This window comes from Ascidia mentula, chromosome 5 (assembly GCF_947561715.1).
Source record: "Ascidia mentula chromosome 5, kaAscMent1.1, whole genome shotgun sequence".
Taxonomy (NCBI): Eukaryota; Metazoa; Chordata; class Ascidiacea; order Phlebobranchia; family Ascidiidae; genus Ascidia; species Ascidia mentula.
Genome location: NC_138570.1, coordinates 6862496 through 6887923, shown reverse-complemented (window position 1 = coordinate 6887923; position 25428 = coordinate 6862496). Strand labels below are relative to the sequence as shown.

The 25428-nt window shown below is 40.3% G+C and overlaps 4 protein-coding genes across 6 annotated transcripts; 1 reads left to right on the top strand and 3 right to left on the bottom strand.

The window, feature by feature from the left end:
- Window positions 1-11217: 11217 nt before the first annotated feature.
- Window positions 11218-12446, top strand: LOC145902042 (protein LZIC-like). The gene is made up of 4 exons (XM_082989885.1): window positions 11218-11399; window positions 11465-11597; window positions 11912-12106; window positions 12163-12446. Exons 1-4 carry the CDS (start codon window positions 11299-11301, stop codon window positions 12304-12306), a joined length of 573 nt encoding a protein of 190 aa, XP_082846011.1. The 5' UTR covers window positions 11218-11298; the 3' UTR covers window positions 12307-12446.
- Window positions 12325-14788, bottom strand: LOC145902041 (uncharacterized). 3 transcript variants are annotated; one of them, XM_082989882.1, is made up of 7 exons: window positions 14498-14788; window positions 14294-14440; window positions 14107-14229; window positions 13914-14038; window positions 12748-13863; window positions 12521-12688; window positions 12325-12465 (listed from the first exon to the last, which is right to left on the bottom strand). In XM_082989882.1, the coding sequence occupies exons 1-7, from the start codon at window positions 14577-14579 to the stop codon at window positions 12349-12351; spliced, it is 1878 nt and encodes a 625-aa protein (XP_082846008.1). In that variant the 5' UTR covers window positions 14580-14788; the 3' UTR covers window positions 12325-12348. The 3 variants fall into 3 exon arrangements, with proteins under 3 accessions (XP_082846008.1, XP_082846009.1, XP_082846010.1); XM_082989883.1 differs by having other exon boundaries at window positions 14107-14261; window positions 14343-14440; window positions 14498-14527; XM_082989884.1 differs by lacking the exon at window positions 14498-14788 and having other exon boundaries at window positions 14284-14424.
- Window positions 14789-16247: 1459 nt separating this feature from the next.
- Window positions 16248-18463, bottom strand: LOC145902505 (DNA-directed RNA polymerase III subunit RPC5-like). The gene has a single exon (XM_082990498.1). It carries the CDS (start codon window positions 18409-18411, stop codon window positions 16543-16545), a length of 1869 nt encoding a protein of 622 aa, XP_082846624.1. The 5' UTR covers window positions 18412-18463; the 3' UTR covers window positions 16248-16542.
- Window positions 18464-19588: 1125 nt separating this feature from the next.
- On the bottom strand, window positions 19589-22888 carry LOC145903351 (uncharacterized). The gene is made up of 7 exons (XM_082991428.1): window positions 22555-22888; window positions 21933-22315; window positions 21686-21799; window positions 21440-21557; window positions 21142-21228; window positions 20787-20931; window positions 19589-20176 (listed from the first exon to the last, which is right to left on the bottom strand). Exons 1-7 carry the CDS (start codon window positions 22882-22884, stop codon window positions 19890-19892), a joined length of 1464 nt encoding a protein of 487 aa, XP_082847554.1. The 5' UTR covers window positions 22885-22888; the 3' UTR covers window positions 19589-19889.
- Window positions 22889-25428: the final 2540 nt, after the last annotated feature.

Sequence of the window (25428 nt, the reverse complement as noted above, 5' to 3'; positions counted from 1 at the left end):
GCATTAAATTTCCGTTCTCGTGATATTGGTCAAAATTGGCACCTATTGCAGGAACGCCGAGCAGAATTGTTTTAATAGGGAAGTTTTTCGCATGCCGACATTACGCCATTATGCTGCTGATTCGCAAAAAGCGGGTCGTCTTCGATTGGCGATTTGAAGGTCATCCGGCACCTTAATTTCAAATTTGTTAATTGCATGTGGTAGAGCATTAAATTTCCGTTCTCGTGATATTGGTCAAAATTGGCACCTATTGCAGGAACGCCGAGCAGAATTGTTTTAATAGGGAAGTTTTTCGCATGCCGACATTACGCCATTATGCTGCTGATTCGCAAAAAGCGGGTCGTCTTCGATTGGCGATTTGAAGGTCATCCGGCACCTTAATTTCAAATTTGTTAATTGCATGTGGTAGAGCATTAAATTTCCGTTCTCGTGATATTGGTCAAAATTGGCACCTATTGCAGGAACGCCGAGCAGAATTGTTTTAATAGGGAAGTTTTTCGCATGCCGACATTACGCCATTATGCTGCTGATTCGCAAAAAGCGGGTCGTCTTCGATTGGCGATTTGAAGGTCATCCGGCACCTTAATTTCAAATTTGTTAATTGCATGTGGTAGAGCATTAAATTTCCGTTCTCGTGATATTGGTCAAAATTGGCACCTATTGCAGGAACGCCGAGCAGAATTGTTTTAATAGGGAAGTTTTTCGCATGCCGACATTACGCCATTATGCTGCTGATTCGCAAAAAGCGGGTCGTCTTCGATTGGCGATTTGAAGGTCATCCGGCACCTTAATTTCAAATTTGTTAATTGCATGTGGTAGAGCATTAAATTTCCGTTCTCGTGATATTGGTCAAAATTGGCACCTATTGCAGGAACGCCGAGCAGAATTGTTTTAATAGGGAAGTTTTTCGCATGCCGACATTACGCCATTATGCTGCTGATTCGCAAAAAGCGGGTCGTCTTCGATTGGCGATTTGAAGGTCATCCGGCACCTTAATTTCAAATTTGTTAATTGCATGTGGTAGAGCATTAAATTTCCGTTCTCGTGATATTGGTCAAAATTGGCACCTATTGCAGGAACGCCGAGCAGAATTGTTTTAATAGGGAAGTTTTTCGCATGCCGACATTACGCCATTATGCTGCTGATTCGCAAAAAGCGGGTCGTCTTCGATTGGCGATTTGAAGGTCATCCGGCACCTTAATTTCAAATTTGTTAATTGCATGTGGTAGAGCATTAAATTTCCGTTCTCGCGATATTGGTCAAAATTGGCACCTATTGCAAGAACGCCGAGCAGAATTGTTTTAATAGGGAAGTTTTTCGCATGCCGACATTACGCCATTATGCTGCTGATTCGCAAAAAGCGGGTCGTCTTCGATTGGCGATTTGAAGGTCATCCGGCACCTTAATTTCAAATTTGTTAATTGCATGTGGTAGAGCATTAAATTTCCGTTCTCGCGATATTGGTCAAAATTGGCACCTATTGCAAGAACGCCGAGCAGAATTGTTTTAATAGGGAAGTTTTTCGCATGCCGACATTACGCCATTATGCTGCTGATTCGCAAAAAGCGGGTCGTCTTCGATTGGCGATTTGAAGGTCATCCGGCACCTTAATTTCAAATTTGTTAATTGCATGTGGTAGAGCATTAAATTTCCGTTCTCGTGATATTGGTCAAAATTGGCACCTATTGCAGGAACGCCGAGCAGAATTGTTTTAATAGGGAAGTTTTTCGCATGCCGACATTACGCCATTATGCTGCTGATTCGCAAAAAGCGGGTCGTCTTCGATTGGCGATTTGAAGGTCATCCGGCACCTTAATTTCAAATTTGTTAATTGCATGTGGTAGAGCATTAAATTTCCGTTCTCGTGATATTGGTCAAAATTGGCACCTATTGCAGGAACGCCGAGCAGAATTGTTTTAATAGGGAAGTTTTTCGCATGCCGACATTACGCCATTATGCTGCTGATTCGCAAAAAGCGGGTCGTCTTCGATTGGCGATTTGAAGGTCATCCGGCACCTTAATTTCAAATTTGTTAATTGCATGTGGTAGAGCATTAAATTTCCGTTCTCGTGATATTGGTCAAAATTGGCACCTATTGCAGGAACGCCGAGCAGAATTGTTTTAATAGGGAAGTTTTTCGCATGCCGACATTACGCCATTATGCTGCTGATTCGCAAAAAGCGGGTCGTCTTCGATTGGCGATTTGAAGGTCATCCGGCACCTTAATTTCAAATTTGTTAATTGCATGTGGTAGAGCATTAAATTTCCGTTCTCGTGATATTGGTCAAAATTGGCACCTATTGCAGGAACGCCGAGCAGAATTGTTTTAATAGGGAAGTTTTTCGCATGCCGACATTACGCCATTATGCTGCTGATTCGCAAAAAGCGGGTCGTCTTCGATTGGCGATTTGAAGGTCATCCGGCACCTTAATTTCAAATTTGTTAATTGCATGTGGTAGAGCATTAAATTTCCGTTCTCGTGATATTGGTCAAAATTGGCACCTATTGCAGGAACGCCGAGCAGAATTGTTTTAATAGGGAAGTTTTTCGCATGCCGACATTACGCCATTATGCTGCTGATTCGCAAAAAGCGGGTCGTCTTCGATTGGCGATTTGAAGGTCATCCGGCACCTTAATTTCAAATTTGTTAATTGCATGTGGTAGAGCATTAAATTTCCGTTCTCGCGATATTGGTCAAAATTGGCACCTATTGCAAGAACGCCGAGCAGAATTGTTTTAATAGGGAAGTTTTTCGCATGCCGACATTACGCCATTATGCTGCTGATTCGCAAAAAGCGGGTCGTCTTCGATTGGCGATTTGAAGGTCATCCGGCACCTTAATTTCAAATTTGTTAATTGCATGTGGTAGAGCATTAAATTTCCGTTCTCGTGATATTGGTCAAAATTGGCACCTATTGCAGGAACGCCGAGCAGAATTGTTTTAATAGGGAAGTTTTTCGCATGCCGACATTACGCCATTATGCTGCTGATTCGCAAAAAGCGGGTCGTCTTCGATTGGCGATTTGAAGGTCATCCGGCACCTTAATTTCAAATTTGTTAATTGCATGTGGTAGAGCATTAAATTTCCGTTCTCGTGATATTGGTCAAAATTGGCACCTATTGCAGGAACGCCGAGCAGAATTGTTTTAATAGGGAAGTTTTTCGCATGCCGACATTACGCCATTATGCTGCTGATTCGCAAAAAGCGGGTCGTCTTCGATTGGCGATTTGAAGGTCATCCGGCACCTTAATTTCAAATTTGTTAATTGCATGTGGTAGAGCATTAAATTTCCGTTCTCGTGATATTGGTCAAAATTGGCACCTATTGCAGGAACGCCGAGCAGAATTGTTTTAATAGGGAAGTTTTTCGCATGCCGACATTACGCCATTATGCTGCTGATTCGCAAAAAGCGGGTCGTCTTCGATTGGCGATTTGAAGGTCATCCGGCACCTTAATTTCAAATTTGTTAATTGCATGTGGTAGAGCATTAAATTTCCGTTCTCGTGATATTGGTCAAAATTGGCACCTATTGCAGGAACGCCGAGCAGAATTGTTTTAATAGGGAAGTTTTTCGCATGCCGACATTACGCCATTATGCTGCTGATTCGCAAAAAGCGGGTCGTCTTCGATTGGCGATTTGAAGGTCATCCGGCACCTTAATTTCAAATTTGTTAATTGCATGTGGTAGAGCATTAAATTTCCGTTCTCGTGATATTGGTCAAAATTGGCACCTATTGCAGGAACGCCGAGCAGAATTGTTTTAATAGGGAAGTTTTTCGCATGCCGACATTACGCCATTATGCTGCTGATTCGCAAAAAGCGGGTCGTCTTCGATTGGCGATTTGAAGGTCATCCGGCACCTTAATTTCAAATTTGTTAATTGCATGTGGTAGAGCATTAAATTTCCGTTCTCGTGATATTGGTCAAAATTGGCACCTATTGCAGGAACGCCGAGCAGAATTGTTTTAATAGGGAAGTTTTTCGCATGCCGACATTACGCCATTATGCTGCTGATTCGCAAAAAGCGGGTCGTCTTCGATTGGCGATTTGAAGGTCATCCGGCACCTTAATTTCAAATTTGTTAATTGCATGTGGTAGAGCATTAAATTTCCGTTCTCGTGATATTGGTCAAAATTGGCACCTATTGCAGGAACGCCGAGCAGAATTGTTTTAATAGGGAAGTTTTTCGCATGCCGACATTACGCCATTATGCTGCTGATTCGCAAAAAGCGGGTCGTCTTCGATTGGCGATTTGAAGGTCATCCGGCACCTTAATTTCAAATTTGTTAATTGCATGTGGTAGAGCATTAAATTTCCGTTCTCGTGATATTGGTCAAAATTGGCACCTATTGCAGGAACGCCGAGCAGAATTGTTTTAATAGGGAAGTTTTTCGCATGCCGACATTACGCCATTATGCTGCTGATTCGCAAAAAGCGGGTCGTCTTCGATTGGCGATTTGAAGGTCATCCGGCACCTTAATTTCAAATTTGTTAATTGCATGTGGTAGAGCATTAAATTTCCGTTCTCGTGATATTGGTCAAAATTGGCACCTATTGCAGGAACGCCGAGCAGAATTGTTTTAATAGGGAAGTTTTTCGCATGCCGACATTACGCCATTATGCTGCTGATTCGCAAAAAGCGGGTCGTCTTCGATTGGCGATTTGAAGGTCATCCGGCACCTTAATTTCAAATTTGTTAATTGCATGTGGTAGAGCATTAAATTTCCGTTCTCGTGATATTGGTCAAAATTGGCACCTATTGCAGGAACGCCGAGCAGAATTGTTTTAATAGGGAAGTTTTTCGCATGCCGACATTACGCCATTATGCTGCTGATTCGCAAAAAGCGGGTCGTCTTCGATTGGCGATTTGAAGGTCATCCGGCACCTTAATTTCAAATTTGTTAATTGCATGTGGTAGAGCATTAAATTTCCGTTCTCGTGATATTGGTCAAAATTGGCACCTATTGCAGGAACGCCGAGCAGAATTGTTTTAATAGGGAAGTTTTTCGCATGCCGACATTACGCCATTATGCTGCTGATTCGCAAAAAGCGGGTCGTCTTCGATTGGCGATTTGAAGGTCATCCGGCACCTTAATTTCAAATTTGTTAATTGCATGTGGTAGAGCATTAAATTTCCGTTCTCGTGATATTGGTCAAAATTGGCACCTATTGCAGGAACGCCGAGCAGAATTGTTTTAATAGGGAAGTTTTTCGCATGCCGACATTACGCCATTATGCTGCTGATTCGCAAAAAGCGGGTCGTCTTCGATTGGCGATTTGAAGGTCATCCGGCACCTTAATTTCAAATTTGTTAATTGCATGTGGTAGAGCATTAAATTTCCGTTCTCGTGATATTGGTCAAAATTGGCACCTATTGCAGGAACGCCGAGCAGAATTGTTTTAATAGGGAAGTTTTTCGCATGCCGACATTACGCCATTATGCTGCTGATTCGCAAAAAGCGGGTCGTCTTCGATTGGCGATTTGAAGGTCATCCGGCACCTTAATTTCAAATTTGTTAATTGCATGTGGTAGAGCATTAAATTTCCGTTCTCGTGATATTGGTCAAAATTGGCACCTATTGCAGGAACGCCGAGCAGAATTGTTTTAATAGGGAAGTTTTTCGCATGCCGACATTACGCCATTATGCTGCTGATTCGCAAAAAGCGGGTCGTCTTCGATTGGCGATTTGAAGGTCATCCGGCACCTTAATTTCAAATTTGTTAATTGCATGTGGTAGAGCATTAAATTTCCGTTCTCGTGATATTGGTCAAAATTGGCACCTATTGCAGGAACGCCGAGCAGAATTGTTTTAATAGGGAAGTTTTTCGCATGCCGACATTACGCCATTATGCTGCTGATTCGCAAAAAGCGGGTCGTCTTCGATTGGCGATTTGAAGGTCATCCGGCACCTTAATTTCAAATTTGTTAATTGCATGTGGTAGAGCATTAAATTTCCGTTCTCGTGATATTGGTCAAAATTGGCACCTATTGCAGGAACGCCGAGCAGAATTGTTTTAATAGGGAAGTTTTTCGCATGCCGACATTACGCCATTATGCTGCTGATTCGCAAAAAGCGGGTCGTCTTCGATTGGCGATTTGAAGGTCATCCGGCACCTTAATTTCAAATTTGTTAATTGCATGTGGTAGAGCATTAAATTTCCGTTCTCGTGATATTGGTCAAAATTGGCACCTATTGCAGGAACGCCGAGCAGAATTGTTTTAATAGGGAAGTTTTTCGCATGCCGACATTACGCCATTATGCTGCTGATTCGCAAAAAGCGGGTCGTCTTCGATTGGCGATTTGAAGGTCATCCGGCACCTTAATTTCAAATTTGTTAATTGCATGTGGTAGAGCATTAAATTTCCGTTCTCGTGATATTGGTCAAAATTGGCACCTATTGCAGGAACGCCGAGCAGAATTGTTTTAATAGGGAAGTTTTTCGCATGCCGACATTACGCCATTATGCTGCTGATTCGCAAAAAGCGGGTCGTCTTCGATTGGCGATTTGAAGGTCATCCGGCACCTTAATTTCAAATTTGTTAATTGCATGTGGTAGAGCATTAAATTTCCGTTCTCGTGATATTGGTCAAAATTGGCACCTATTGCAGGAACGCCGAGCAGAATTGTTTTAATAGGGAAGTTTTTCGCATGCCGACATTACGCCATTATGCTGCTGATTCGCAAAAAGCGGGTCGTCTTCGATTGGCGATTTGAAGGTCATCCGGCACCTTAATTTCAAATTTGTTAATTGCATGTGGTAGAGCATTAAATTTCCGTTCTCGTGATATTGGTCAAAATTGGCACCTATTGCAGGAACGCCGAGCAGAATTGTTTTAATAGGGAAGTTTTTCGCATGCCGACATTACGCCATTATGCTGCTGATTCGCAAAAAGCGGGTCGTCTTCGATTGGCGATTTGAAGGTCATCCGGCACCTTAATTTCAAATTTGTTAATTGCATGTGGTAGAGCATTAAATTTCCGTTCTCGCGATATTGGTCAAAATTGGCACCTATTGCAAGAACGCCGAGCAGAATTGTTTTAATAGGGAAGTTTTTCGCATGCCGACATTACGCCATTATGCTGCTGATTCGCAAAAAGCGGGTCGTCTTCGATTGGCGATTTGAAGGTCATCCGGCACCTTAATTTCAAATTTGTTAATTGCATGTGGTAGAGCATTAAATTTCCGTTCTCGTGATATTGGTCAAAATTGGCACCTATTGCAGGAACGCCGAGCAGAATTGTTTTAATAGGGAAGTTTTTCGCATGCCGACATTACGCCATTATGCTGCTGATTCGCAAAAAGCGGGTCGTCTTCGATTGGCGATTTGAAGGTCATCCGGCACCTTAATTTCAAATTTGTTAATTGCATGTGGTAGAGCATTAAATTTCCGTTCTCGTGATATTGGTCAAAATTGGCACCTATTGCAGGAACGCCGAGCAGAATTGTTTTAATAGGGAAGTTTTTCGCATGCCGACATTACGCCATTATGCTGCTGATTCGCAAAAAGCGGGTCGTCTTCGATTGGCGATTTGAAGGTCATCCGGCACCTTAATTTCAAATTTGTTAATTGCATGTGGTAGAGCATTAAATTTCCGTTCTCGTGATATTGGTCAAAATTGGCACCTATTGCAGGAACGCCGAGCAGAATTGTTTTAATAGGGAAGTTTTTCGCATGCCGACATTACGCCATTATGCTGCTGATTCGCAAAAAGCGGGTCGTCTTCGATTGGCGATTTGAAGGTCATCCGGCACCTTAATTTCAAATTTGTTAATTGCATGTGGTAGAGCATTAAATTTCCGTTCTCGTGATATTGGTCAAAATTGGCACCTATTGCAGGAACGCCGAGCAGAATTGTTTTAATAGGGAAGTTTTTCGCATGCCGACATTACGCCATTATGCTGCTGATTCGCAAAAAGCGGGTCGTCTTCGATTGGCGATTTGAAGGTCATCCGGCACCTTAATTTCAAATTTGTTAATTGCATGTGGTAGAGCATTAAATTTCCGTTCTCGTGATATTGGTCAAAATTGGCACCTATTGCAGGAACGCCGAGCAGAATTGTTTTAATAGGGAAGTTTTTCGCATGCCGACATTACGCCATTATGCTGCTGATTCGCAAAAAGCGGGTCGTCTTCGATTGGCGATTTGAAGGTCATCCGGCACCTTAATTTCAAATTTGTTAATTGCATGTGGTAGAGCATTAAATTTCCGTTCTCGCGATATTGGTCAAAATTGGCACCTATTGCAAGAACGCCGAGCAGAATTGTTTTAATAGGGAAGTTTTTCGCATGCCGACATTACGCCATTATGCTGCTGATTCGCAAAAAGCGGGTCGTCTTCGATTGGCGATTTGAAGGTCATCCGGCACCTTAATTTCAAATTTGTTAATTGCATGTGGTAGAGCATTAAATTTCCGTTCTCGCGATATTGGTCAAAATTGGCACCTATTGCAAGAACGCCGAGCAGAATTGTTTTAATAGGGAAGTTTTTCGCATGCCGACATTACGCCATTATGCTGCTGATTCGCAAAAAGCGGGTCGTCTTCGATTGGCGATTTGAAGGTCATCCGGCACCTTAATTTCAAATTTGTTAATTGCATGTGGTAGAGCATTAAATTTCCGTTCTCGTGATATTGGTCAAAATTGGCACCTATTGCAAGAACGCCGAGCAGAATTGTTTTAATAGGGAAGTTTTTCGCATGCCGACATTACGCCATTATGCTGCTGATTCGCAAAAAGCGGGTCGTCTTCGATTGGCGATTTGAAGGTCATCCGGCACCTTAATTTCAAATTTGTTAATTGCATGTGGTAGAGCATTAAATTTCCGTTCTCGTGATATTGGTCAAAATTGGCACCTATTGCAGGAACGCCGAGCAGAATTGTTTTAATAGGGAAGTTTTTCGCATGCCGACATTACGCCATTATGCTGCTGATTCGCAAAAAGCGGGTCGTCTTCGATTGGCGATTTGAAGGTCATCCGGCACCTTAATTTCAAATTTGTTAATTGCATGTGGTAGAGCATTAAATTTCCGTTCTCGTGATATTGGTCAAAATTGGCACCTATTGCAGGAACGCCGAGCAGAATTGTTTTAATAGGGAAGTTTTTCGCATGCCGACATTACGCCATTATGCTGCTGATTCGCAAAAAGCGGGTCGTCTTCGATTGGCGATTTGAAGGTCATCCGGCACCTTAATTTCAAATTTGTTAATTGCATGTGGTAGAGCATTAAATTTCCGTTCTCGTGATATTGGTCAAAATTGGCACCTATTGCAGGAACGCCGAGCAGAATTGTTTTAATAGGGAAGTTTTTCGCATGCCGACATTACGCCATTATGCTGCTGATTCGCAAAAAGCGGGTCGTCTTCGATTGGCGATTTGAAGGTCATCCGGCACCTTAATTTCAAATTTGTTAATTGCATGTGGTAGAGCATTAAATTTCCGTTCTCGTGATATTGGTCAAAATTGGCACCTATTGCAGGAACGCCGAGCAGAATTGTTTTAATAGGGAAGTTTTTCGCATGCCGACATTACGCCATTATGCTGCTGATTCGCAAAAAGCGGGTCGTCTTCGATTGGCGATTTGAAGGTCATCCGGCACCTTAATTTCAAATTTGTTAATTGCATGTGGTAGAGCATTAAATTTCCGTTCTCGCGATATTGGTCAAAATTGGCACCTATTGCAAGAACGCCGAGCAGAATTGTTTTAATAGGGAAGTTTTTCGCATGCCGACATTACGCCATTATGCTGCTGATTCGCAAAAAGCGGGTCGTCTTCGATTGGCGATTTGAAGGTCATCCGGCACCTTAATTTCAAATTTGTTAATTGCATGTGGTAGAGCATTAAATTTCCGTTCTCGTGATATTGGTCAAAATTGGCACCTATTGCAAGAACGCCGAGCAGAATTGTTTTAATAGGGAAGTTTTTCGCATGCCGACATTACGCCATTATGCTGCTGATTCGCAAAAAGCGGGTCGTCTTCGATTGGCGATTTGAAGGTCATCCGGCACCTTAATTTCAAATTTGTTAATTGCATGTGGTAGAGCATTAAATTTCCGTTCTCGTGATATTGGTCAAAATTGGCACCTATTGCAGGAACGCCGAGCAGAATTGTTTTAATAGGGAAGTTTTTCGCATGCCGACATTACGCCATTATGCTGCTGATTCGCAAAAAGCGGGTCGTCTTCGATTGGCGATTTAAAGGTCATCCGGCACCTTAATTTCAAATTTGTTAATTGCATGTGGTAGAGCATTAAATTTCCGTTCTCGTGATATTGGTCAAAATTGGCACCTATTGCAGGAACGCCGAGCAGAATTGTTTTAATAGGGAAGTTTTTCGCATGCCGACATTACGCCATTATGCTGCTGATTCGCAAAAAGCGGGTCGTCTTCGATTGGCGATTTGAAGGTCATCCGGCACCTTAATTTCAAATTTGTTAATTGCATGTGGTAGAGCATTAAATTTCCGTTCTCGTGATATTGGTCAAAATTGGCACCTATTGCAGGAACGCCGAGCAGAATTGTTTTAATAGGGAAGTTTTTCGCATGCCGACATTACGCCATTATGCTGCTGATTCGCAAAAAGCGGGTCGTCTTCGATTGGCGATTTGAAGGTCATCCGGCACCTTAATTTCAAATTTGTTAATTGCATGTGGTAGAGCATTGAATTTCCGTTCTCGTGATATTGGTCAAAATTGGCACCTATTGCAAGAACGCCGAGCAGAATTGTTTTAATAGGAAGTTTTTCGCATGCCGACATTACGCCATTATGCTGCTGATTCGCAAAAAGCGGGTCGTCTTCGATTGGCGATTTGAAGGTCATCCGGCACCTTAATTTCAAATTTGTTAATTGCATGTGGTAGAGCATTAAATTTCCGTTCTCGTGATATTGGTCAAAATTGGCACCTATTGCAAGAACGCCGAGCAGAATTCTTTGTATTAGGGAAGTTTTTTGCATGCCGCCATTATGCTGAATCGCAAAACCAGGCGATTTTTTTAATTCGCGATTTTTTTGATTGATACAGCTGCGAAAAAATTTGTTTAAATGTTTTTTGAGGTTTGAACTGCTTGCTCATCTCTGTAATTTGATTCTAATCCAAAAGAAACCAATTTTTGAGTTAATGCCTGTTGTACCTTGCAAAATGTGGCAAATTTGCAAAATTATTCTGCCAGAATTCTGCCAGAATGAGGGTGGTTGAAAAAGGTTTGTACAAATCTTCTCTCACAATAGTGGCTGGCAAGTATGGGTCGAATTGTAAATAGCGGGTTCGTTGCGATTCTATTGCTCGTCATGTGACATGGCCTCCAGGGGAAAAGCCGAGTCTAAAGTGTTGCAACAAAACTTGCAAGATCAAATCGAAAGATTAGTCCAACAACTTGCCGACCTTGATGAATCCAAGTAGGTTGTTTCTCAACGTACAATGCTTACTTTGTTCCAATTGTGATAAATAATTGTGTTTTTAGAGAAGAGTTGGAAGATGAATATGAAGAGATGAAACAAGAAACAATCGACCAGCTAAAGGAAGTTGAGGAATCCCTTGCAAAAATGGTCAAAGGAGATGTTTCACTGGTGGATGATGTCAACGCAATGCAGCTGGTAACGATTAGTGTTGTAGATTTACAAGTAATTTAACGTCGATGTTTATCTAATTATTAGGATAAAAAGTAGACATTTGTGGAGCACCTGTAGTTCTCAAAATACCATCCTATTTTGTGATGTTTGTTACATAATACCTAAACCTATCAAAATCAAACACAACAAATCTTGAATATTTTATCTCCAAACTAATCCAAAAAAATGCGTTTGTTTAGAGTGATGTTTTGTTGGAGTTGTAGAAATGTATTGATAGCAGTTGTCACAGAGTAATGCAACTATCTGTGTAATTTTTCCCCTTATTTTGCAATGTACAGGCAATACAAGCAGCAATATCTGAAGCTTTTAAAACTCCCGAGGTCATCAAGCTTTTTGCTAAAAAAGAACCAGGCCAATTACGAACACGATTGTCAGGAATCGAGCGTGATTACAAAGTTGGCAAGATTCCACAAGACTTGTACATACAACAAAAACTTGAAATACTTGTGGCAGTAAAAAAGCTTGGGGAGGAGGTTTGCACCAAACATTTACTGAAATATTCCATTTATTAATTTGAAACTCTTTGCAGCTATCAGCAAGCGAACAATCCTTTGTCTCCCAACATAGCAAAACCTCAATGAAGCACTTTCACGAAGTCGGAATTGAGAAGCCTGATGAGGAAACAGTTCTAGCGACAGCAGGAAATGAAGTTAAACATGCAAGAAAAACTTGATTTATGTAAACCCCCATGTGAGCAGCGTTATAACGATTTCACTTAAGCTTTAGATAGATACTCATTTAAAATAGCCAAATCTTTAGCAATCAGATCTTTTTTCGAAAGTGGAATATCTTCTTTCATCAAGGCTTCTTTTTCAGTTTTTACATAGAGGATCTGCAAAAATTAATAATATTGGTAAAGTGATTATTGTTTCAAATACAGTTCCTACTTCAGTTAGTGGTTGGTTTATGTTTATGCTTCTTGTTTTGCACCAAATTTTAATCGCTTCACTGCTTCTTCCTATTTTATGCAATAATGCTGTGACGTTCCATCGCATCTCAATGTTCTTTATATCGAACTGAAGGGCAGCATGAAGTAAATTTATTGTATCATTTACCTTGAAAACAAATTTTGTATAGCAAAACAGTTGCAGAGTTCTAAATCAATTGTGTGTACCTGAGGATGGCATTTCTTGACCAGTAGAAATGCATAATTAAACAAGATCTTTGCCTTTAATGAAGATAACATCATGTTTGCAGTTTGGTATTTTTGATAGCATTTGTCGTTTAATATGTCTGCATGAAATGATACCATTTGTGTTGCATATGTTGGAGATAAAAACTCCAGTTGTTTAGCCATTCCTGCAAGTTCCGCTTCACACATTGGGGAAGAAAAGAGTTTCAATTGAAAAAGTTGTGAACATAAAGAAAAAACTAGTTGCAACCCTGCTCTGATGCACTTGTCCAAAACTTCTAAACTTTTGGAGGTTTCCAAGCTTTCTGATGCAACTACTGTCGAAGCATTTTTCATAGCACTTATGTATTCCAGAACACTATGATGGACATGGTTGTCAGTTGGGTTGGAAAGATCTTTTCTATTACTGCACATGGCAGCAAACAACATTTCAGCTTGTATGCAACTTCGAGTTGGGCATTGAATAGTTAGGTCTGTTAATTTGGCAAACCAGTCCACAGCAGTACTGAAATCAGAGTTTAGCAGATGAAGTTTTCCAATGAAATAGGTCATATAGGCTTCACTTATATCGCTCAGTGCTGGAGTACCTGTAACACTGGCAAATTTGTTGTTGTTAGATTTGATCAGAAAATGAAACTCAACATATTTATTGTCACAAGTTTGTGTTCCACTTGAAACAAGTTCCATTCTTTTTAGCAAGGCTTGGGATGTTTTAATACTGGCTTCAAAATTCTTCATCATTTTCAAAATTACGGCAACATTGAACATGAGAATCTTCAATAAAGGACTTTCACTTGGACAACAAGAAACTGCTTTTCTAGCATGATGAAGTGCAGTTGTGGTTTGATTTTTATGTGCAAAATTACATGCAGCAAGGTTGTGTAAATGGGCTTTTTCTTCAGTGGAAACATCGCACTTTAATCGTTCAAGTGAAAACAAGATAGCCTTATCAAACATTTCGCACTTCATTAAGAAGCAAGCAACAAAATAGTTGGATTCAGGAACAGCAGGTGTTTGATTGGTGATTGCCTGACAACAGTTGTCCAGGTGTTCATTGTTTGTGTTCATGCATAGCTCCACAATAAATTCTTCAACAACCTAAATGATTCACTGTAGGTTATCGAACAAAATAGCCATGAAATATGTACTTTAGGTGGTTGCTTTATTTGTTCCAGTATTTTGTGGAACTTCATTATCTGAGATTTGGGTAATTTTGTCAACCAAACAATTTGAAGCACCAACAAAAGTTGATTGACCTCCACCATAACACTTTCTGAAAAATAGGATTATTTCATTACCAAATTATGTAAAAAACACACAAAACCACAGTGTTTTGTATACCTTTTTCACTGCTTGGAATGAATTGCATTTTGTTAAGGGCACATTTAATTTTCTGTACAGCAGAGTTAGCATCCAAGATTGGCTTGTGGATTATTTCCTCTGCATGTCCAGTAGTTTGTGTAACTAATAAAATGCATATTTTTAGGTTTCCGTACCTATACAAACGTAACAACTAACATCAAAATACTTTTTTGCAGGCAGACAAGTATTTGTAGGTAATACCAATCTGCACTCACTCTCGGAACATAAGCTACATCGTTTCGAAACGTTTGGGCAAGACAGTTGTAACACGCCCTTGCGTTTTCACCATAGCTTGCAAATGTCCAAGGCAAACCTGCGCAGAGGATATTCATGTTATACACGTTATGACGACAAAATACCATTTATCCACCCTTTCTCTTATTCCATTCCAGAGAATAATCTTCCGTTTGTCTGTGAGGGACACAAACCGCTTTTAATCCGACAAATGACATTACTCTAATGGAGTATATAGTTTCAAGTAATACAACGCAAGCAAAATTTCATTTAGTATTCCCGCCAAATGGGGACATGCGTTGCCAATGCCAGCATCGTATCACAAGATAGACAAAATCAACAAAACACTTTTCCACCTCCAAATTCAGAATTAGTTTTAAAACTTGACATAAAAACACCATTCACGAATTCGTGCTTATTTCGCTATTTGTTATTAGTCTTGTGCGATGCTATGACGCTGCACAATCCTTTTCCTGCGAGTTAGATTTTTAAGCGGATCACGTTGACCAATTTTTGCAGACCAAACACATTTATTTCGGTATATATTCCGGATATAATCAACACTCCAAGCAAACTGTCAACGTTTCGCAATAAATCTTTTGTGGCATTACTGATGAATTTTCGTTGGCAGTCGGATGTGTTTGCAGCAATAGGTCCTACGGGAACAGTACTGCGGTGTGTGAAGAGTGGCCAGCCCAAAATTTGTTGTCGAGCAATTATTTCATGAATGTAAGTGATCATAAGTTTTTAGTTTGAAATATCGCCTTACCAATCAGATCACCACATGTGTGTTTACTACGGCCAATTATTTTAAAGGGAAGATATCCGACCTATGCGAAGATATGTTCTGAATGAAAAGGCAAGATTATTCACCGACAGCCAAGGCGAAAACCAGAAAAGATTCGCCGAATATCCGCAAAATACACATATTCGTGCTTTCCCGAAAAACACGCAAGATTCGCCGGAGTATATTTATAGTGATGGTTGTGTGTTATACAACGGCCAGGTTTTTGTTCTTTTCGCATTATCTGTAACGACAGCACACCCCTAGTATCACGACGAGGACTGGTGTAGTGTTTTTTTGCCATTGATTTATCAGCCCGAATGTACAAAACGTGACGAAAATAACTTGCAACGAATGCCGTTCGTTTTAACGTCGCATCATTGTTGTGATGTGTGCAACACGCCGGTTCGTATAGCTCCGGTTCAAGTAACTGATACACAGAAGCGTATTTGACAATTAAACTCCAGGCTTGTGTTGACCTCACAATTGATCAATCTGCATGTATTATTACGTCATTATATACTTTCCTTTCTCGAACGACCATACTCGTTAGAACCGGCAAAGTTGTTTGGTTTCTGCTGGAAGCTTGTTACATGCAGAAATGAACTGTCTGTAATCATTTTCTCTATTCGATAACATAACAATCATAGCTTAAGCAACAAACTTGCGCGCATGATGCAACAGGCGACCCATTCGTTACGCCACACTTACACACGAATATGATGGGTTCGTGGGCATAATGTTTCTTAGTTGTTCGGGTTCGCACGGAAACGAAGCTTTTTCAATTTTGCTCATCCGTACATGCAACCATAGTTGTGTAGTCGAGAGCCACTACGAAAACCACAACGCCGACTCCTCTGTTACTACGGTAAGCAACTTACTGCAGGTAAACTCAAATTGGTGGCGATGTTGTAAAACAAAATTATTCGACTAAAATCCGAATAATTGCACTCAAGTATTCGGCCGTGAATAATCGTGAGTTTATCACTGAGACCACATAATAATTTGCTGTAGTTACGGTAAAAATTGCTTCACAGGTGTATAAAAAAACAGTCCTGACATATTAGTGCATTGCACTCCTTATTCAAGCAGCACTTTCATGAACGGACTAGAAAAAAACACTTTATTAATCATGGAAGATATCAATAAACCCACCAAGTCACTTTAGAGCCACAACGTACTGAAACTATGGGGTGAACATAAAGTAATTTAATTTTAATATGTCATTTAGCAAGACAACTTTGTTTTCAGGTGCAAAAATAATATCTGAAATACAAGATTTTGTCCTTGCCATTGCTCAACAGCATAGAACAACCATAAAAAAGGTAAGTAAAAGATTAAAAAAAAACAAATAATGGTGGATCAAAGTGGATATTATGATTCAGTAAAATAAAATATTAATGGGGATCAATGTTGTTATTATTAAACAGCAAGTCTGTTTGATCCTCATTCATATCAGACCCATCGAAAGGGGGCTGCAAGTTGCTCTGCCGATACATTTGCTTTGTCACAAGCTGCACAGTGGAATTAATGCTTTCCATGTTGATTGAGGAATGTAATCCAGAAGTTGATTGTGGAAGCACATCTAAGCCATTGGCACCCTGTGCTTTTAGGCCCACAGAATTCACAGTCGAGGGACCTATTAGGCCCATACCAATACCTAACGTCTGAGGGATTACAAAAGGATTTGAACCATTCAGCACTTCATCAGAAAACTGCACATCCATTGGTTCAATTTCACTCAGCTCAATTTCTGCATTGTGGTCCATCTCAGCGCTTGTGTCAATGTCTAACAGCTTATTGCCCAATTTACCAAAATTGTCACCTTTATTAGGCTTTAGTGAAGAAGGATCTACCTTCTGTTTGGTAGACTTTTTCTTGAATAATTTCTGGCTGTCCTGTTTCTTGCTGCCAGTGCTTGAAATTTGCAGTTGGTGATCAAGTTGTTTGTATCGAGCTGACCACACCATGGCTTGTCTTTCACACACTTCAGGATATTGCTTGATAAACTCAACATCTGGTTCTAGACGCAAATGCCATCCATGACCAGTTTTCATTATTGCAATGTCCTCAAGTATAGCTTTTACTTCTTCACTTGGAACCTTGACCTTTTTTATTAGTTCCCTCCTCACTAGGTACTTGTCGTTGGAAAAAAGGCAGAGTATGTAATCACGTGCTTTGCACACTATATCGCAAGGTGTTCCTGAGACTGGACTTAGTGTTTTTGTTGGATACAGTATTTCACTTTTGACGATCCAACAGCCCTGCACCAAGACAGCATATGACTGAAGAGATCGTACTACTGAGTTGGGCTCTGGGTTGCCAGGCAACAGTTTCAACAAATGAGAGAAGTGAATAATTTTAACATTGCACATTACAGCCCTAAGTTGTTCGGGAAGCGACATTGTCTGCAAATTGGCCAGTGATAAAACATTGGATGGATTGGTGACAGAATCCACTTCTGCCGATACATAGTTGGGAACGATGGACTTTAGGTAATCAGCCACAGGTAAAGTCATTTGACCAAGATCATGAGAACTGTCCATGTCTGGACCTTGGAAGTATTGCGAGTTGCAAAACATATGGTTTCTTTCTCTTTTGCAATAGTCATCATCACTTGTATGTATGGTAGTGGAAATCCACTTTTCCTCAAAAAGATTTTTTTCATATGCAGCATAAGATCTTTCTCTAGCAGCACGGGCAGCTTCAGTCTCAGCACCTTTAAAGCGAACTGTGACCGTCTTTGCATCATCAGCTTCGTCCTGTGAGGAATTGCCAGATTCTGCTTGCGCCTTTAGTTGGGCAGCTTGAATTGCCCGTTTCTCTGCTTTGTCCATGTACTTAAAGCTTGGTCTCATTTGCATTACCTCATTTATAGGTGTCAGGTGTACTTGTCCACCGCTGATCGTAGCTGCTGCATATCGCTTTCCCATTTGAGGAATACACGAAGATGTAAGTATCTGTGTGTCCATGACAGAACTTTCAAAGGCCATTCCCTCACCTGAGGTACTGGCACAGCCATCAACATTTATGGCAATTTGTTCACCTTTGCTCTGGTCATAATTCGGGCTGCTCACGTCCAGCAACACTTCCAATTCAATTTTTTTGTGCTTTGGTTTCACACGAGCTACCAGGCGTGAATCTGAAGAAAATGAATTGTTTCTTTTGTAATTGGGGTACTGCAAAAGCTTTATGCTGTCGGCCAATCTGTTTGTCAGGAACACATCCAGTTCTGCCACTACCTCATCCTCTTCAGAAGTTTCCATAGCAATGCAGTGCTGTTTCCAATTGTGAGCATCACATTATCTATGTTATAAGTGATGGTACTGTAAATAATAGATAAGCATAAAAACGTATATCATAAAATACTTTCTAGTGCACATGTATAATTTACACAATTTTTATTGACCAACAGTGGTAGGTAGTGATAAAAAAATAGGTTATAACATGTTTTTGAATTAAATTCTTTTGAATACCAAATTATGTCTTACTATTAGTGCAAACGTTACTAAGTATGATGGTTAATATATTTTACTAGAGTGTTGGTCAGTTACATTCCAAACATGTTTAAAATAATTTTATTGCAAGATTAACACAATCAGTCCTTGAAAAAAAATTTCAACACACATTTTAACATTACACCTCACCATCTCGGCAGATATACTTTGCGCTACACAACTTTGGTTGGTGACACTACAACAAATTTATTTTTAGTGAAAACGTAAACTGACGAAACTTGTGAAATGTGAAGTGAATTGTGACAAACGCGTGAGCCTTGGGGAAAACCCCAATGTGGTATTGTTTTTTGGTAATTGCCCCGACTTTTAAATTTTGTGTTAAATTTTATCTGATAAAACTCTTTTAGTGAATCTAATATGCACAATTTTATTCCGAATATAAAGTGGGAAAAACAGTAATTCTTAGTCGCATAAACAAATTATTTTTTACCACCCTTCTATAAACATATAGAGATCAGTGTGCGGCAGACAACTGACGTCAATTTTCACTGCGGTTCGGATTTTCTGACGGTTTGCAAGTTGGACTTGTAAATTATTCAACTCTTGACGTACATAAAAAAAGTCCCTTTTAAATACGTTATAGTAAACTACAGTTTATTGCTGTAAACTCGTTTCCCGCATTTATTGACCAAAATTTCTTTTTTTTTATTAGGACAGGAGTGCATGCCTTTTTTTCTGTTGTTCTCTTTGTGGAATAATTCGGCATTATAATTCTTCCAATGAGCCACTTTCAGCATGCACTGAAGGTTGGTCCTAATGTACGCACTAATTTTCGGCAAAATAATGCACTTCACAATTTCGAAGATTAAACGATATGCATTTCTATTAAATAACATGTGTCAAAACAGTGTCAAGCATTTCGATTAGGAGTTAACCCGGGATTTATTTGAATTAACCCGGGGTTTATATTCCTACACTATGCTGATCTTTAATTGTGTGTATATATGTATACTACGCAAAAATGTCACAATTTTTCTGGTTAAACTTAGAAAAAATAATATCAGTGTTTATTTGTGATTCAGGCAAAATCCGAAAGTACGTAGCGGTGTAATTCAGACAGCTAAGGCCAAAACAAATGACGTTAAAGTTTGAAACAAGGTATTTCAATCGCCGGGTGTATAAAGTTATTCATTAGATATCACGCCACACATTGTGGTCGCTTACATACCCATATTCGGTACTTCGTTATTCCAGTAAAGCTATACGTTGGACCCATAAACGTATCATCACAAAAAAGTGTTAAATACGGAACCTATGACTGCGGCAGCCAGTACCGCAGCCAGCGCACAAAACACAAACGCCAATGCCATGTTACAAAGCCTTGTGAAATATCCGTAGTCGGTTTGGCAATTGTCTCGTTCGTCGTCAATAGCAACTTTGTGCAATGCCTCCAATCCGCCGGCGGAAACAATCCAACCCAAAATACCCTCCTCGTGTGCGAATTCTCCGCAGTAGTCGATGAGAGAGTTAACCAAATCCGAATGACCCTGCTGCACACAGTCCACAGCCAACCCTGCAAACATATTATATAGGTTGTGTTTTGAACTACTAAAACACAACACATAAAATTATTCAGCTGAACAGCGAGCGATTATTTTAGGGGATGATACGCTTAGAGGTAATCTGTGTTTCGTGGTATATATACTGGGCGCCCTAAGGAAATAAACCTAACCTAATAACTAACAGTGCAGGATTACGGCTCTGTAGGCCCAAAGGCAAATTGTGACGTGTCCTGGAAATATACACATGGCTCATAATTGCGTTTACCAATAAAAGCAGGAAAAACACTCAGAAATACGACAAATTCATCAATAATTAACTTTTTTGATATCAAGTTTTTGAATAAATTCAACTTTCGATGTGTTTGACCTCTTAGATTCTAATCTTAAACGCTACAAGTTTTTTCGGTGTCCTGGATTTTTTTGACGGCCCTAGGGCATGCGCCTTTTTTGCCCAATTGACAAAGCGGACATTGATGACCTCACGGTAGCAAATCTCATGTGGTCAAATGCACGCAGAACAGAAATTATTCCTGGGCCCTCAACCAAAAACAGCAACAGGCACCTTACAAACCAATTATCAAAGAAAACACTGGTGTTCTGTATTTCGTTTTAGCGACCAACCTCCGGCGATGGCCACAACAGCGAAGATTCGTCCCCACGTGATTTCGATTTGTCTGCTGGTGGTTCTTGAGCGAGAAAACGAGGATTTTCGAACTTCTGTCAACGATGGTTCGTTCGCCGCCACTCCAGTTTCGAGTTCATCCTGCTGTAATTTACATATTTTGTATTGGCCCTGCAGCTTGGTTGGTTGCAATATATGTTTTTTTAAATATGTCGTATTTTTCCAAACAGGGCAGTGGTGTATTTCCGGGGTAAGAAAACATCTTCCTATTTTATGACATCAGAACAAATTGTTAACATTGTAATTTGTCCACATATAAAACGATTTCTTCCAAAAATATAATGATTTTTTTACCGGTTTTTCATGGGTGGTTAAAATTTCCATTGATAGTTCGGAAAATAACTTTCGAAGAACATCTTCTGAACGTAGGGTTACTCCAACCTGTTGAGAAGCAACTAATCAATCTGTACTTATTCGTTGGTGTCCATTCAATATTTTAGGAATATGAAAAACCGTAACTTTATGTGTAAATATTTGCTCCAAAAAAATAGTATAGGACCAGATCATTTCATAGTCATTTCAAAATATCAAAACACAATCAATGAAAAAGAGATTCGTGAGGAATGGCAACAAAACGTCACCATGCACTTACCTGTTTTGATATGTTTCTGTAGAGATGCTTATTTGTGCGTTCAAGTTCGTTTACAACAAACAGGGCATCTTCGATCACCCAACGGTTGATCGTTTGCTGATTTCTGTTCAGTTTCACTCTGGAAATGAACTCTTTTGTTACAAGAATATAATATACATTGTCTATAATGCAGATGGCCACTGTTTCGACCTATAATAAGGTCTCAAAATAATATACATTCAACAGATGGAAAGAGCTCTAACTCACTTGTTGACTAAACTTTTTCGACGCAACCTGTACACGACATAATCTCTGCAGATGTCTTTGATTTGCTCCTTGACTCGATCTTCTTTTGCGAGGTGCGCTGCACGCATCGTCCGTCTGTCATGCGAAAACATGTTAGTTCGAGTGTTTTCGATTAGCACTCGGCTGAGAATTGAAGACACAAGGTGACTATAGTTGCCAATACACGGGAGCAAGACAATAACTCTCGTAGCAATCAATATTTCATAACCTTTTCGATCCCATGACAGAGGGGCGCCCGGTCGACGAGTAATGCACTGTAGCCCGACGATTCTTTGCGCGGTCATCGCCATCACGTGACATTCCGCGGCGAGCAATCGATATCATGCTCCTCCTTTCACGCCCAGGTTCGTCGTCAATAGGTTTCCCGTCATTAGGACAACGTTCGGCATTTTGTTCCGTAAAATTCGTCCATACGCGTGGCGCGGCCTCGGAAATCCAGTTACCGATGCCCACACGCCTGTGCGGAACGTTTTCTGTTTGTTCTTGCTGGGATGTCTGCTGACTTGAGAGTGATGCTCGACCTTCGCGCCGTTTTAGGATAGTGTTTGATCGAATTTCTCGTCCATTTAATATGTTGTCACTTGCAGGGTCCTGAAATATAGGTTGTATGTGAAGCAAAAAGCACATTTGTGCTGTTGCCAGTGATTTAGTTCCCTAAACTAATTCGAGTACAGGTGTCTCATAACGCTTGTATTGACATTACGTCTTTATTGCCTACGATAGCCTACGGCTAAACGAAACTGCAATTTATAGTCTTATACTGGCGGCACTCTATAACAGTTTACTGTATCTGGTAACTGTGCATATAGCTTCAAAACTACAGACCGTACCTCTGGCTGCACAATATCCTCAACTTTTTCGACGCTTGCATTTGTCTTTTCAGCTGTTGTTTCGGTAAAAACTTTCCTGAAAGCGCTCATGTTCCACCACGGCAACGTCCTTTTAGCATCAATGACCGGCGGGACTTCTTTCCCTTCACTGTTTGTAGGTAGACGTTTCCGGCACGTCGAGGGTGAAGAAAGTCCAATGACCTCTTCGGACGCTGTGTTGCAGTCCCACGAGTGACGTCGCAAGTGTTCGGCGCCCAGCCGCGGCACTTCCAAGCTCTGTTCCAAGTTTCTGCATTCTTTCCCCGTTGACATTTCGCTTTTATTCCTCATTCGCACTTAAGCTGTGTCAAAAACAAAATAGAAGAGTCCTTAAAAGCAGCCGCTTTGCTAGACATGAGAGAGCCTAATTATCACTCAGCATACGTAAACGAACGCTTTTCTAGCGTTCTTCGATCAATACCGACACACTGTGGTCGAGCTTGTGAGTGTGTACCAGCAGACGAAGCCTCTTATCCGTTCGCAAGGGCAATTGAAACGCATCTGTTCGGTCGGATAAGGGCGATAGTATATATACACGAATACACCCACATGACTCATAAGCTTACACGTCTTTTCTTTTGTTGCTGATAGTAAATTTCCAACTATAAACAATATATTGTTGCCTGCTAATGCTGATGCTTATGCTGGTAAAGAACTGTGACCGCTGTACTTGTATTCATACTTCGCGATGAATATGATGGTTTACTCTTTTCTAATTATGGAACGGTTCGTGTAAAGTCAGGCCGTGTAACTTTCCATTCAATTACTTCCTACTAGCGAGCACAGTTGAAATAGGAAATTTCCTACACAGCTGTAAACTTTCTTGGCTGTTGGTTCATTGCTAATTCTGGGGCTTAACTAGCTTGAAAAGCTCATTACACTCTGCTCGCTGTTAATTATTACCACGCTATATTTCTAAGGTTTCTAATTTGAGCTGCCGTGCACATGATTATGAGCACGATTTTAGTAAATCTGTTTTAACCATAGCGAGTTTCTGGAAAAGCAACGTAGATTGGCAAATAAGTTCAAAGAAGTTGCGCACCACCTGGCGTGTCAAAAAGATAATATAAGGCACAACAAAGCGTTCAACAATGGACCTATACAGTGCTTTCGTTCTGACAACAGAGTATAAGCTAATGTTTTTATTACATTACAAGTGCTATATCCCGTTATACCTGCGCGTCAATGTGATTACTATAGCCGGAATATGTTTTCACATGTCGTGAAACGTACAACGTTTATTTATTTACTTTTCGATACTGTCCCAGGCAGGAAGCAATTGATTGCTGTCGCTGCATTCTGCCCCAAGCGTACTTACTGATCAAGCGTCGATTCAGCTAACTTCCCACATGCTAACCGCTCGTTAAACCTGTTTGTTCATTGAGAGAGGTACTGCAACTACGGAGGCACACACAAACAGTTCGGTTAACTGCAAAGTGGGAAGTTACTTGCTGTCTTGATCTGTTCATATGCGTTGGCAGTCAATGTACTATACGATTTACGTAACGACTGAACGTTCCATGCTTCTGATCGCCGTCATCGCAAGCTGGTCACGTATTGTCAAGTCATTTATCTGCCCTACTATATGCCCCTTCACATTCCCCAGTGTATGCACTATATTTATAAACCGGCCTTGCTACGTTAAATAAACACAATTGTTTGAGTAGAAATTATATGGTGTAGGTACGGTAAAGGGATGGTTCGTTTTCACCATACGCTAAGGCTATGCGGTAATCCATATTGACACATGAACCAATATTCTTTTAATCCCTCCGCATCGTACGTTTAAGTTAGCTCGATAATTGGGTTTTTGCAAAATAAATTATAAAACACAACGGTGGAACTTAAGTCAAATCAACGTAGGTTACGTCGTAGGCCATAGGCCGTGCGGTACACTACAAAGCAAAGCCTTTCGGAAAACATGTCTAGTGTATTTCTTCTCAAAACTTTCCTGCTACAATAAGTCGTATGTATTGAAAATTTGCCAAAATATGTATATATGGTGGTTAACAAGTTTCTATAAAATTGATTGCTCAACCGGCCAAAACAACATCCCTGTTAGGTTGTCGGCTTTGTTAAATGTAGAGCAGTGACGAACTTCGAAAAATTTGCCTGAGACTATTTCGCAACCAAGTGACAACAACATAAACTGTAAGCTTTAATTAATTAGGGAGTTTTGGACCTGATTTCTATATTCTACCGTTTCCATTTTTAGCACCGAATTGCTTCATGGTTCGATGATCAACAATGGGCTGTCTCGGTTGTACTGTGTTTTGCTGTCTTCTACGAAGAATTATTAATGTGTATTGTTGCTGAGCAGAGCTGATGTCTATTAAATAATGCGAGCCAAAGTAAATAAGTCGTGTTTTGACCTTGTCTAAAGTTTACGTTTTTCATGCATTAACATGTGAAAATGTTGCGATAATCTGCGCATCGCCAAAAAAACGTCTGCGTAAATTACAAACTTTCTGGATACCAGGTAGGAACAAAGGTAGACATTGTGAACCACTAAATGAGCAATTAGTGTGGTTTCAGGTGTAGACAAAGTCAGGTGAAAAATTTGTTTGTTTTACACTTTAGGTGAAATAGGGTAGGTCTACTCTATACTGTAGATGCCTGATGCAGAGGGTATGGTGAACCCTACAGCCATGACCCATATATGTTGCCTGATCAATACTGGTTTTAATTGTGTATATTTTATATATGCTCAATGTAAGGCACACATATTTTTTTGTATCAGGTATATGCAAATTTCAGAGATAGATCCTCCAGACACTACATGTTTTTTCCATTTGCTTTTTGTGTTCAAGTATATTTAAAATTCATTGCAGACAT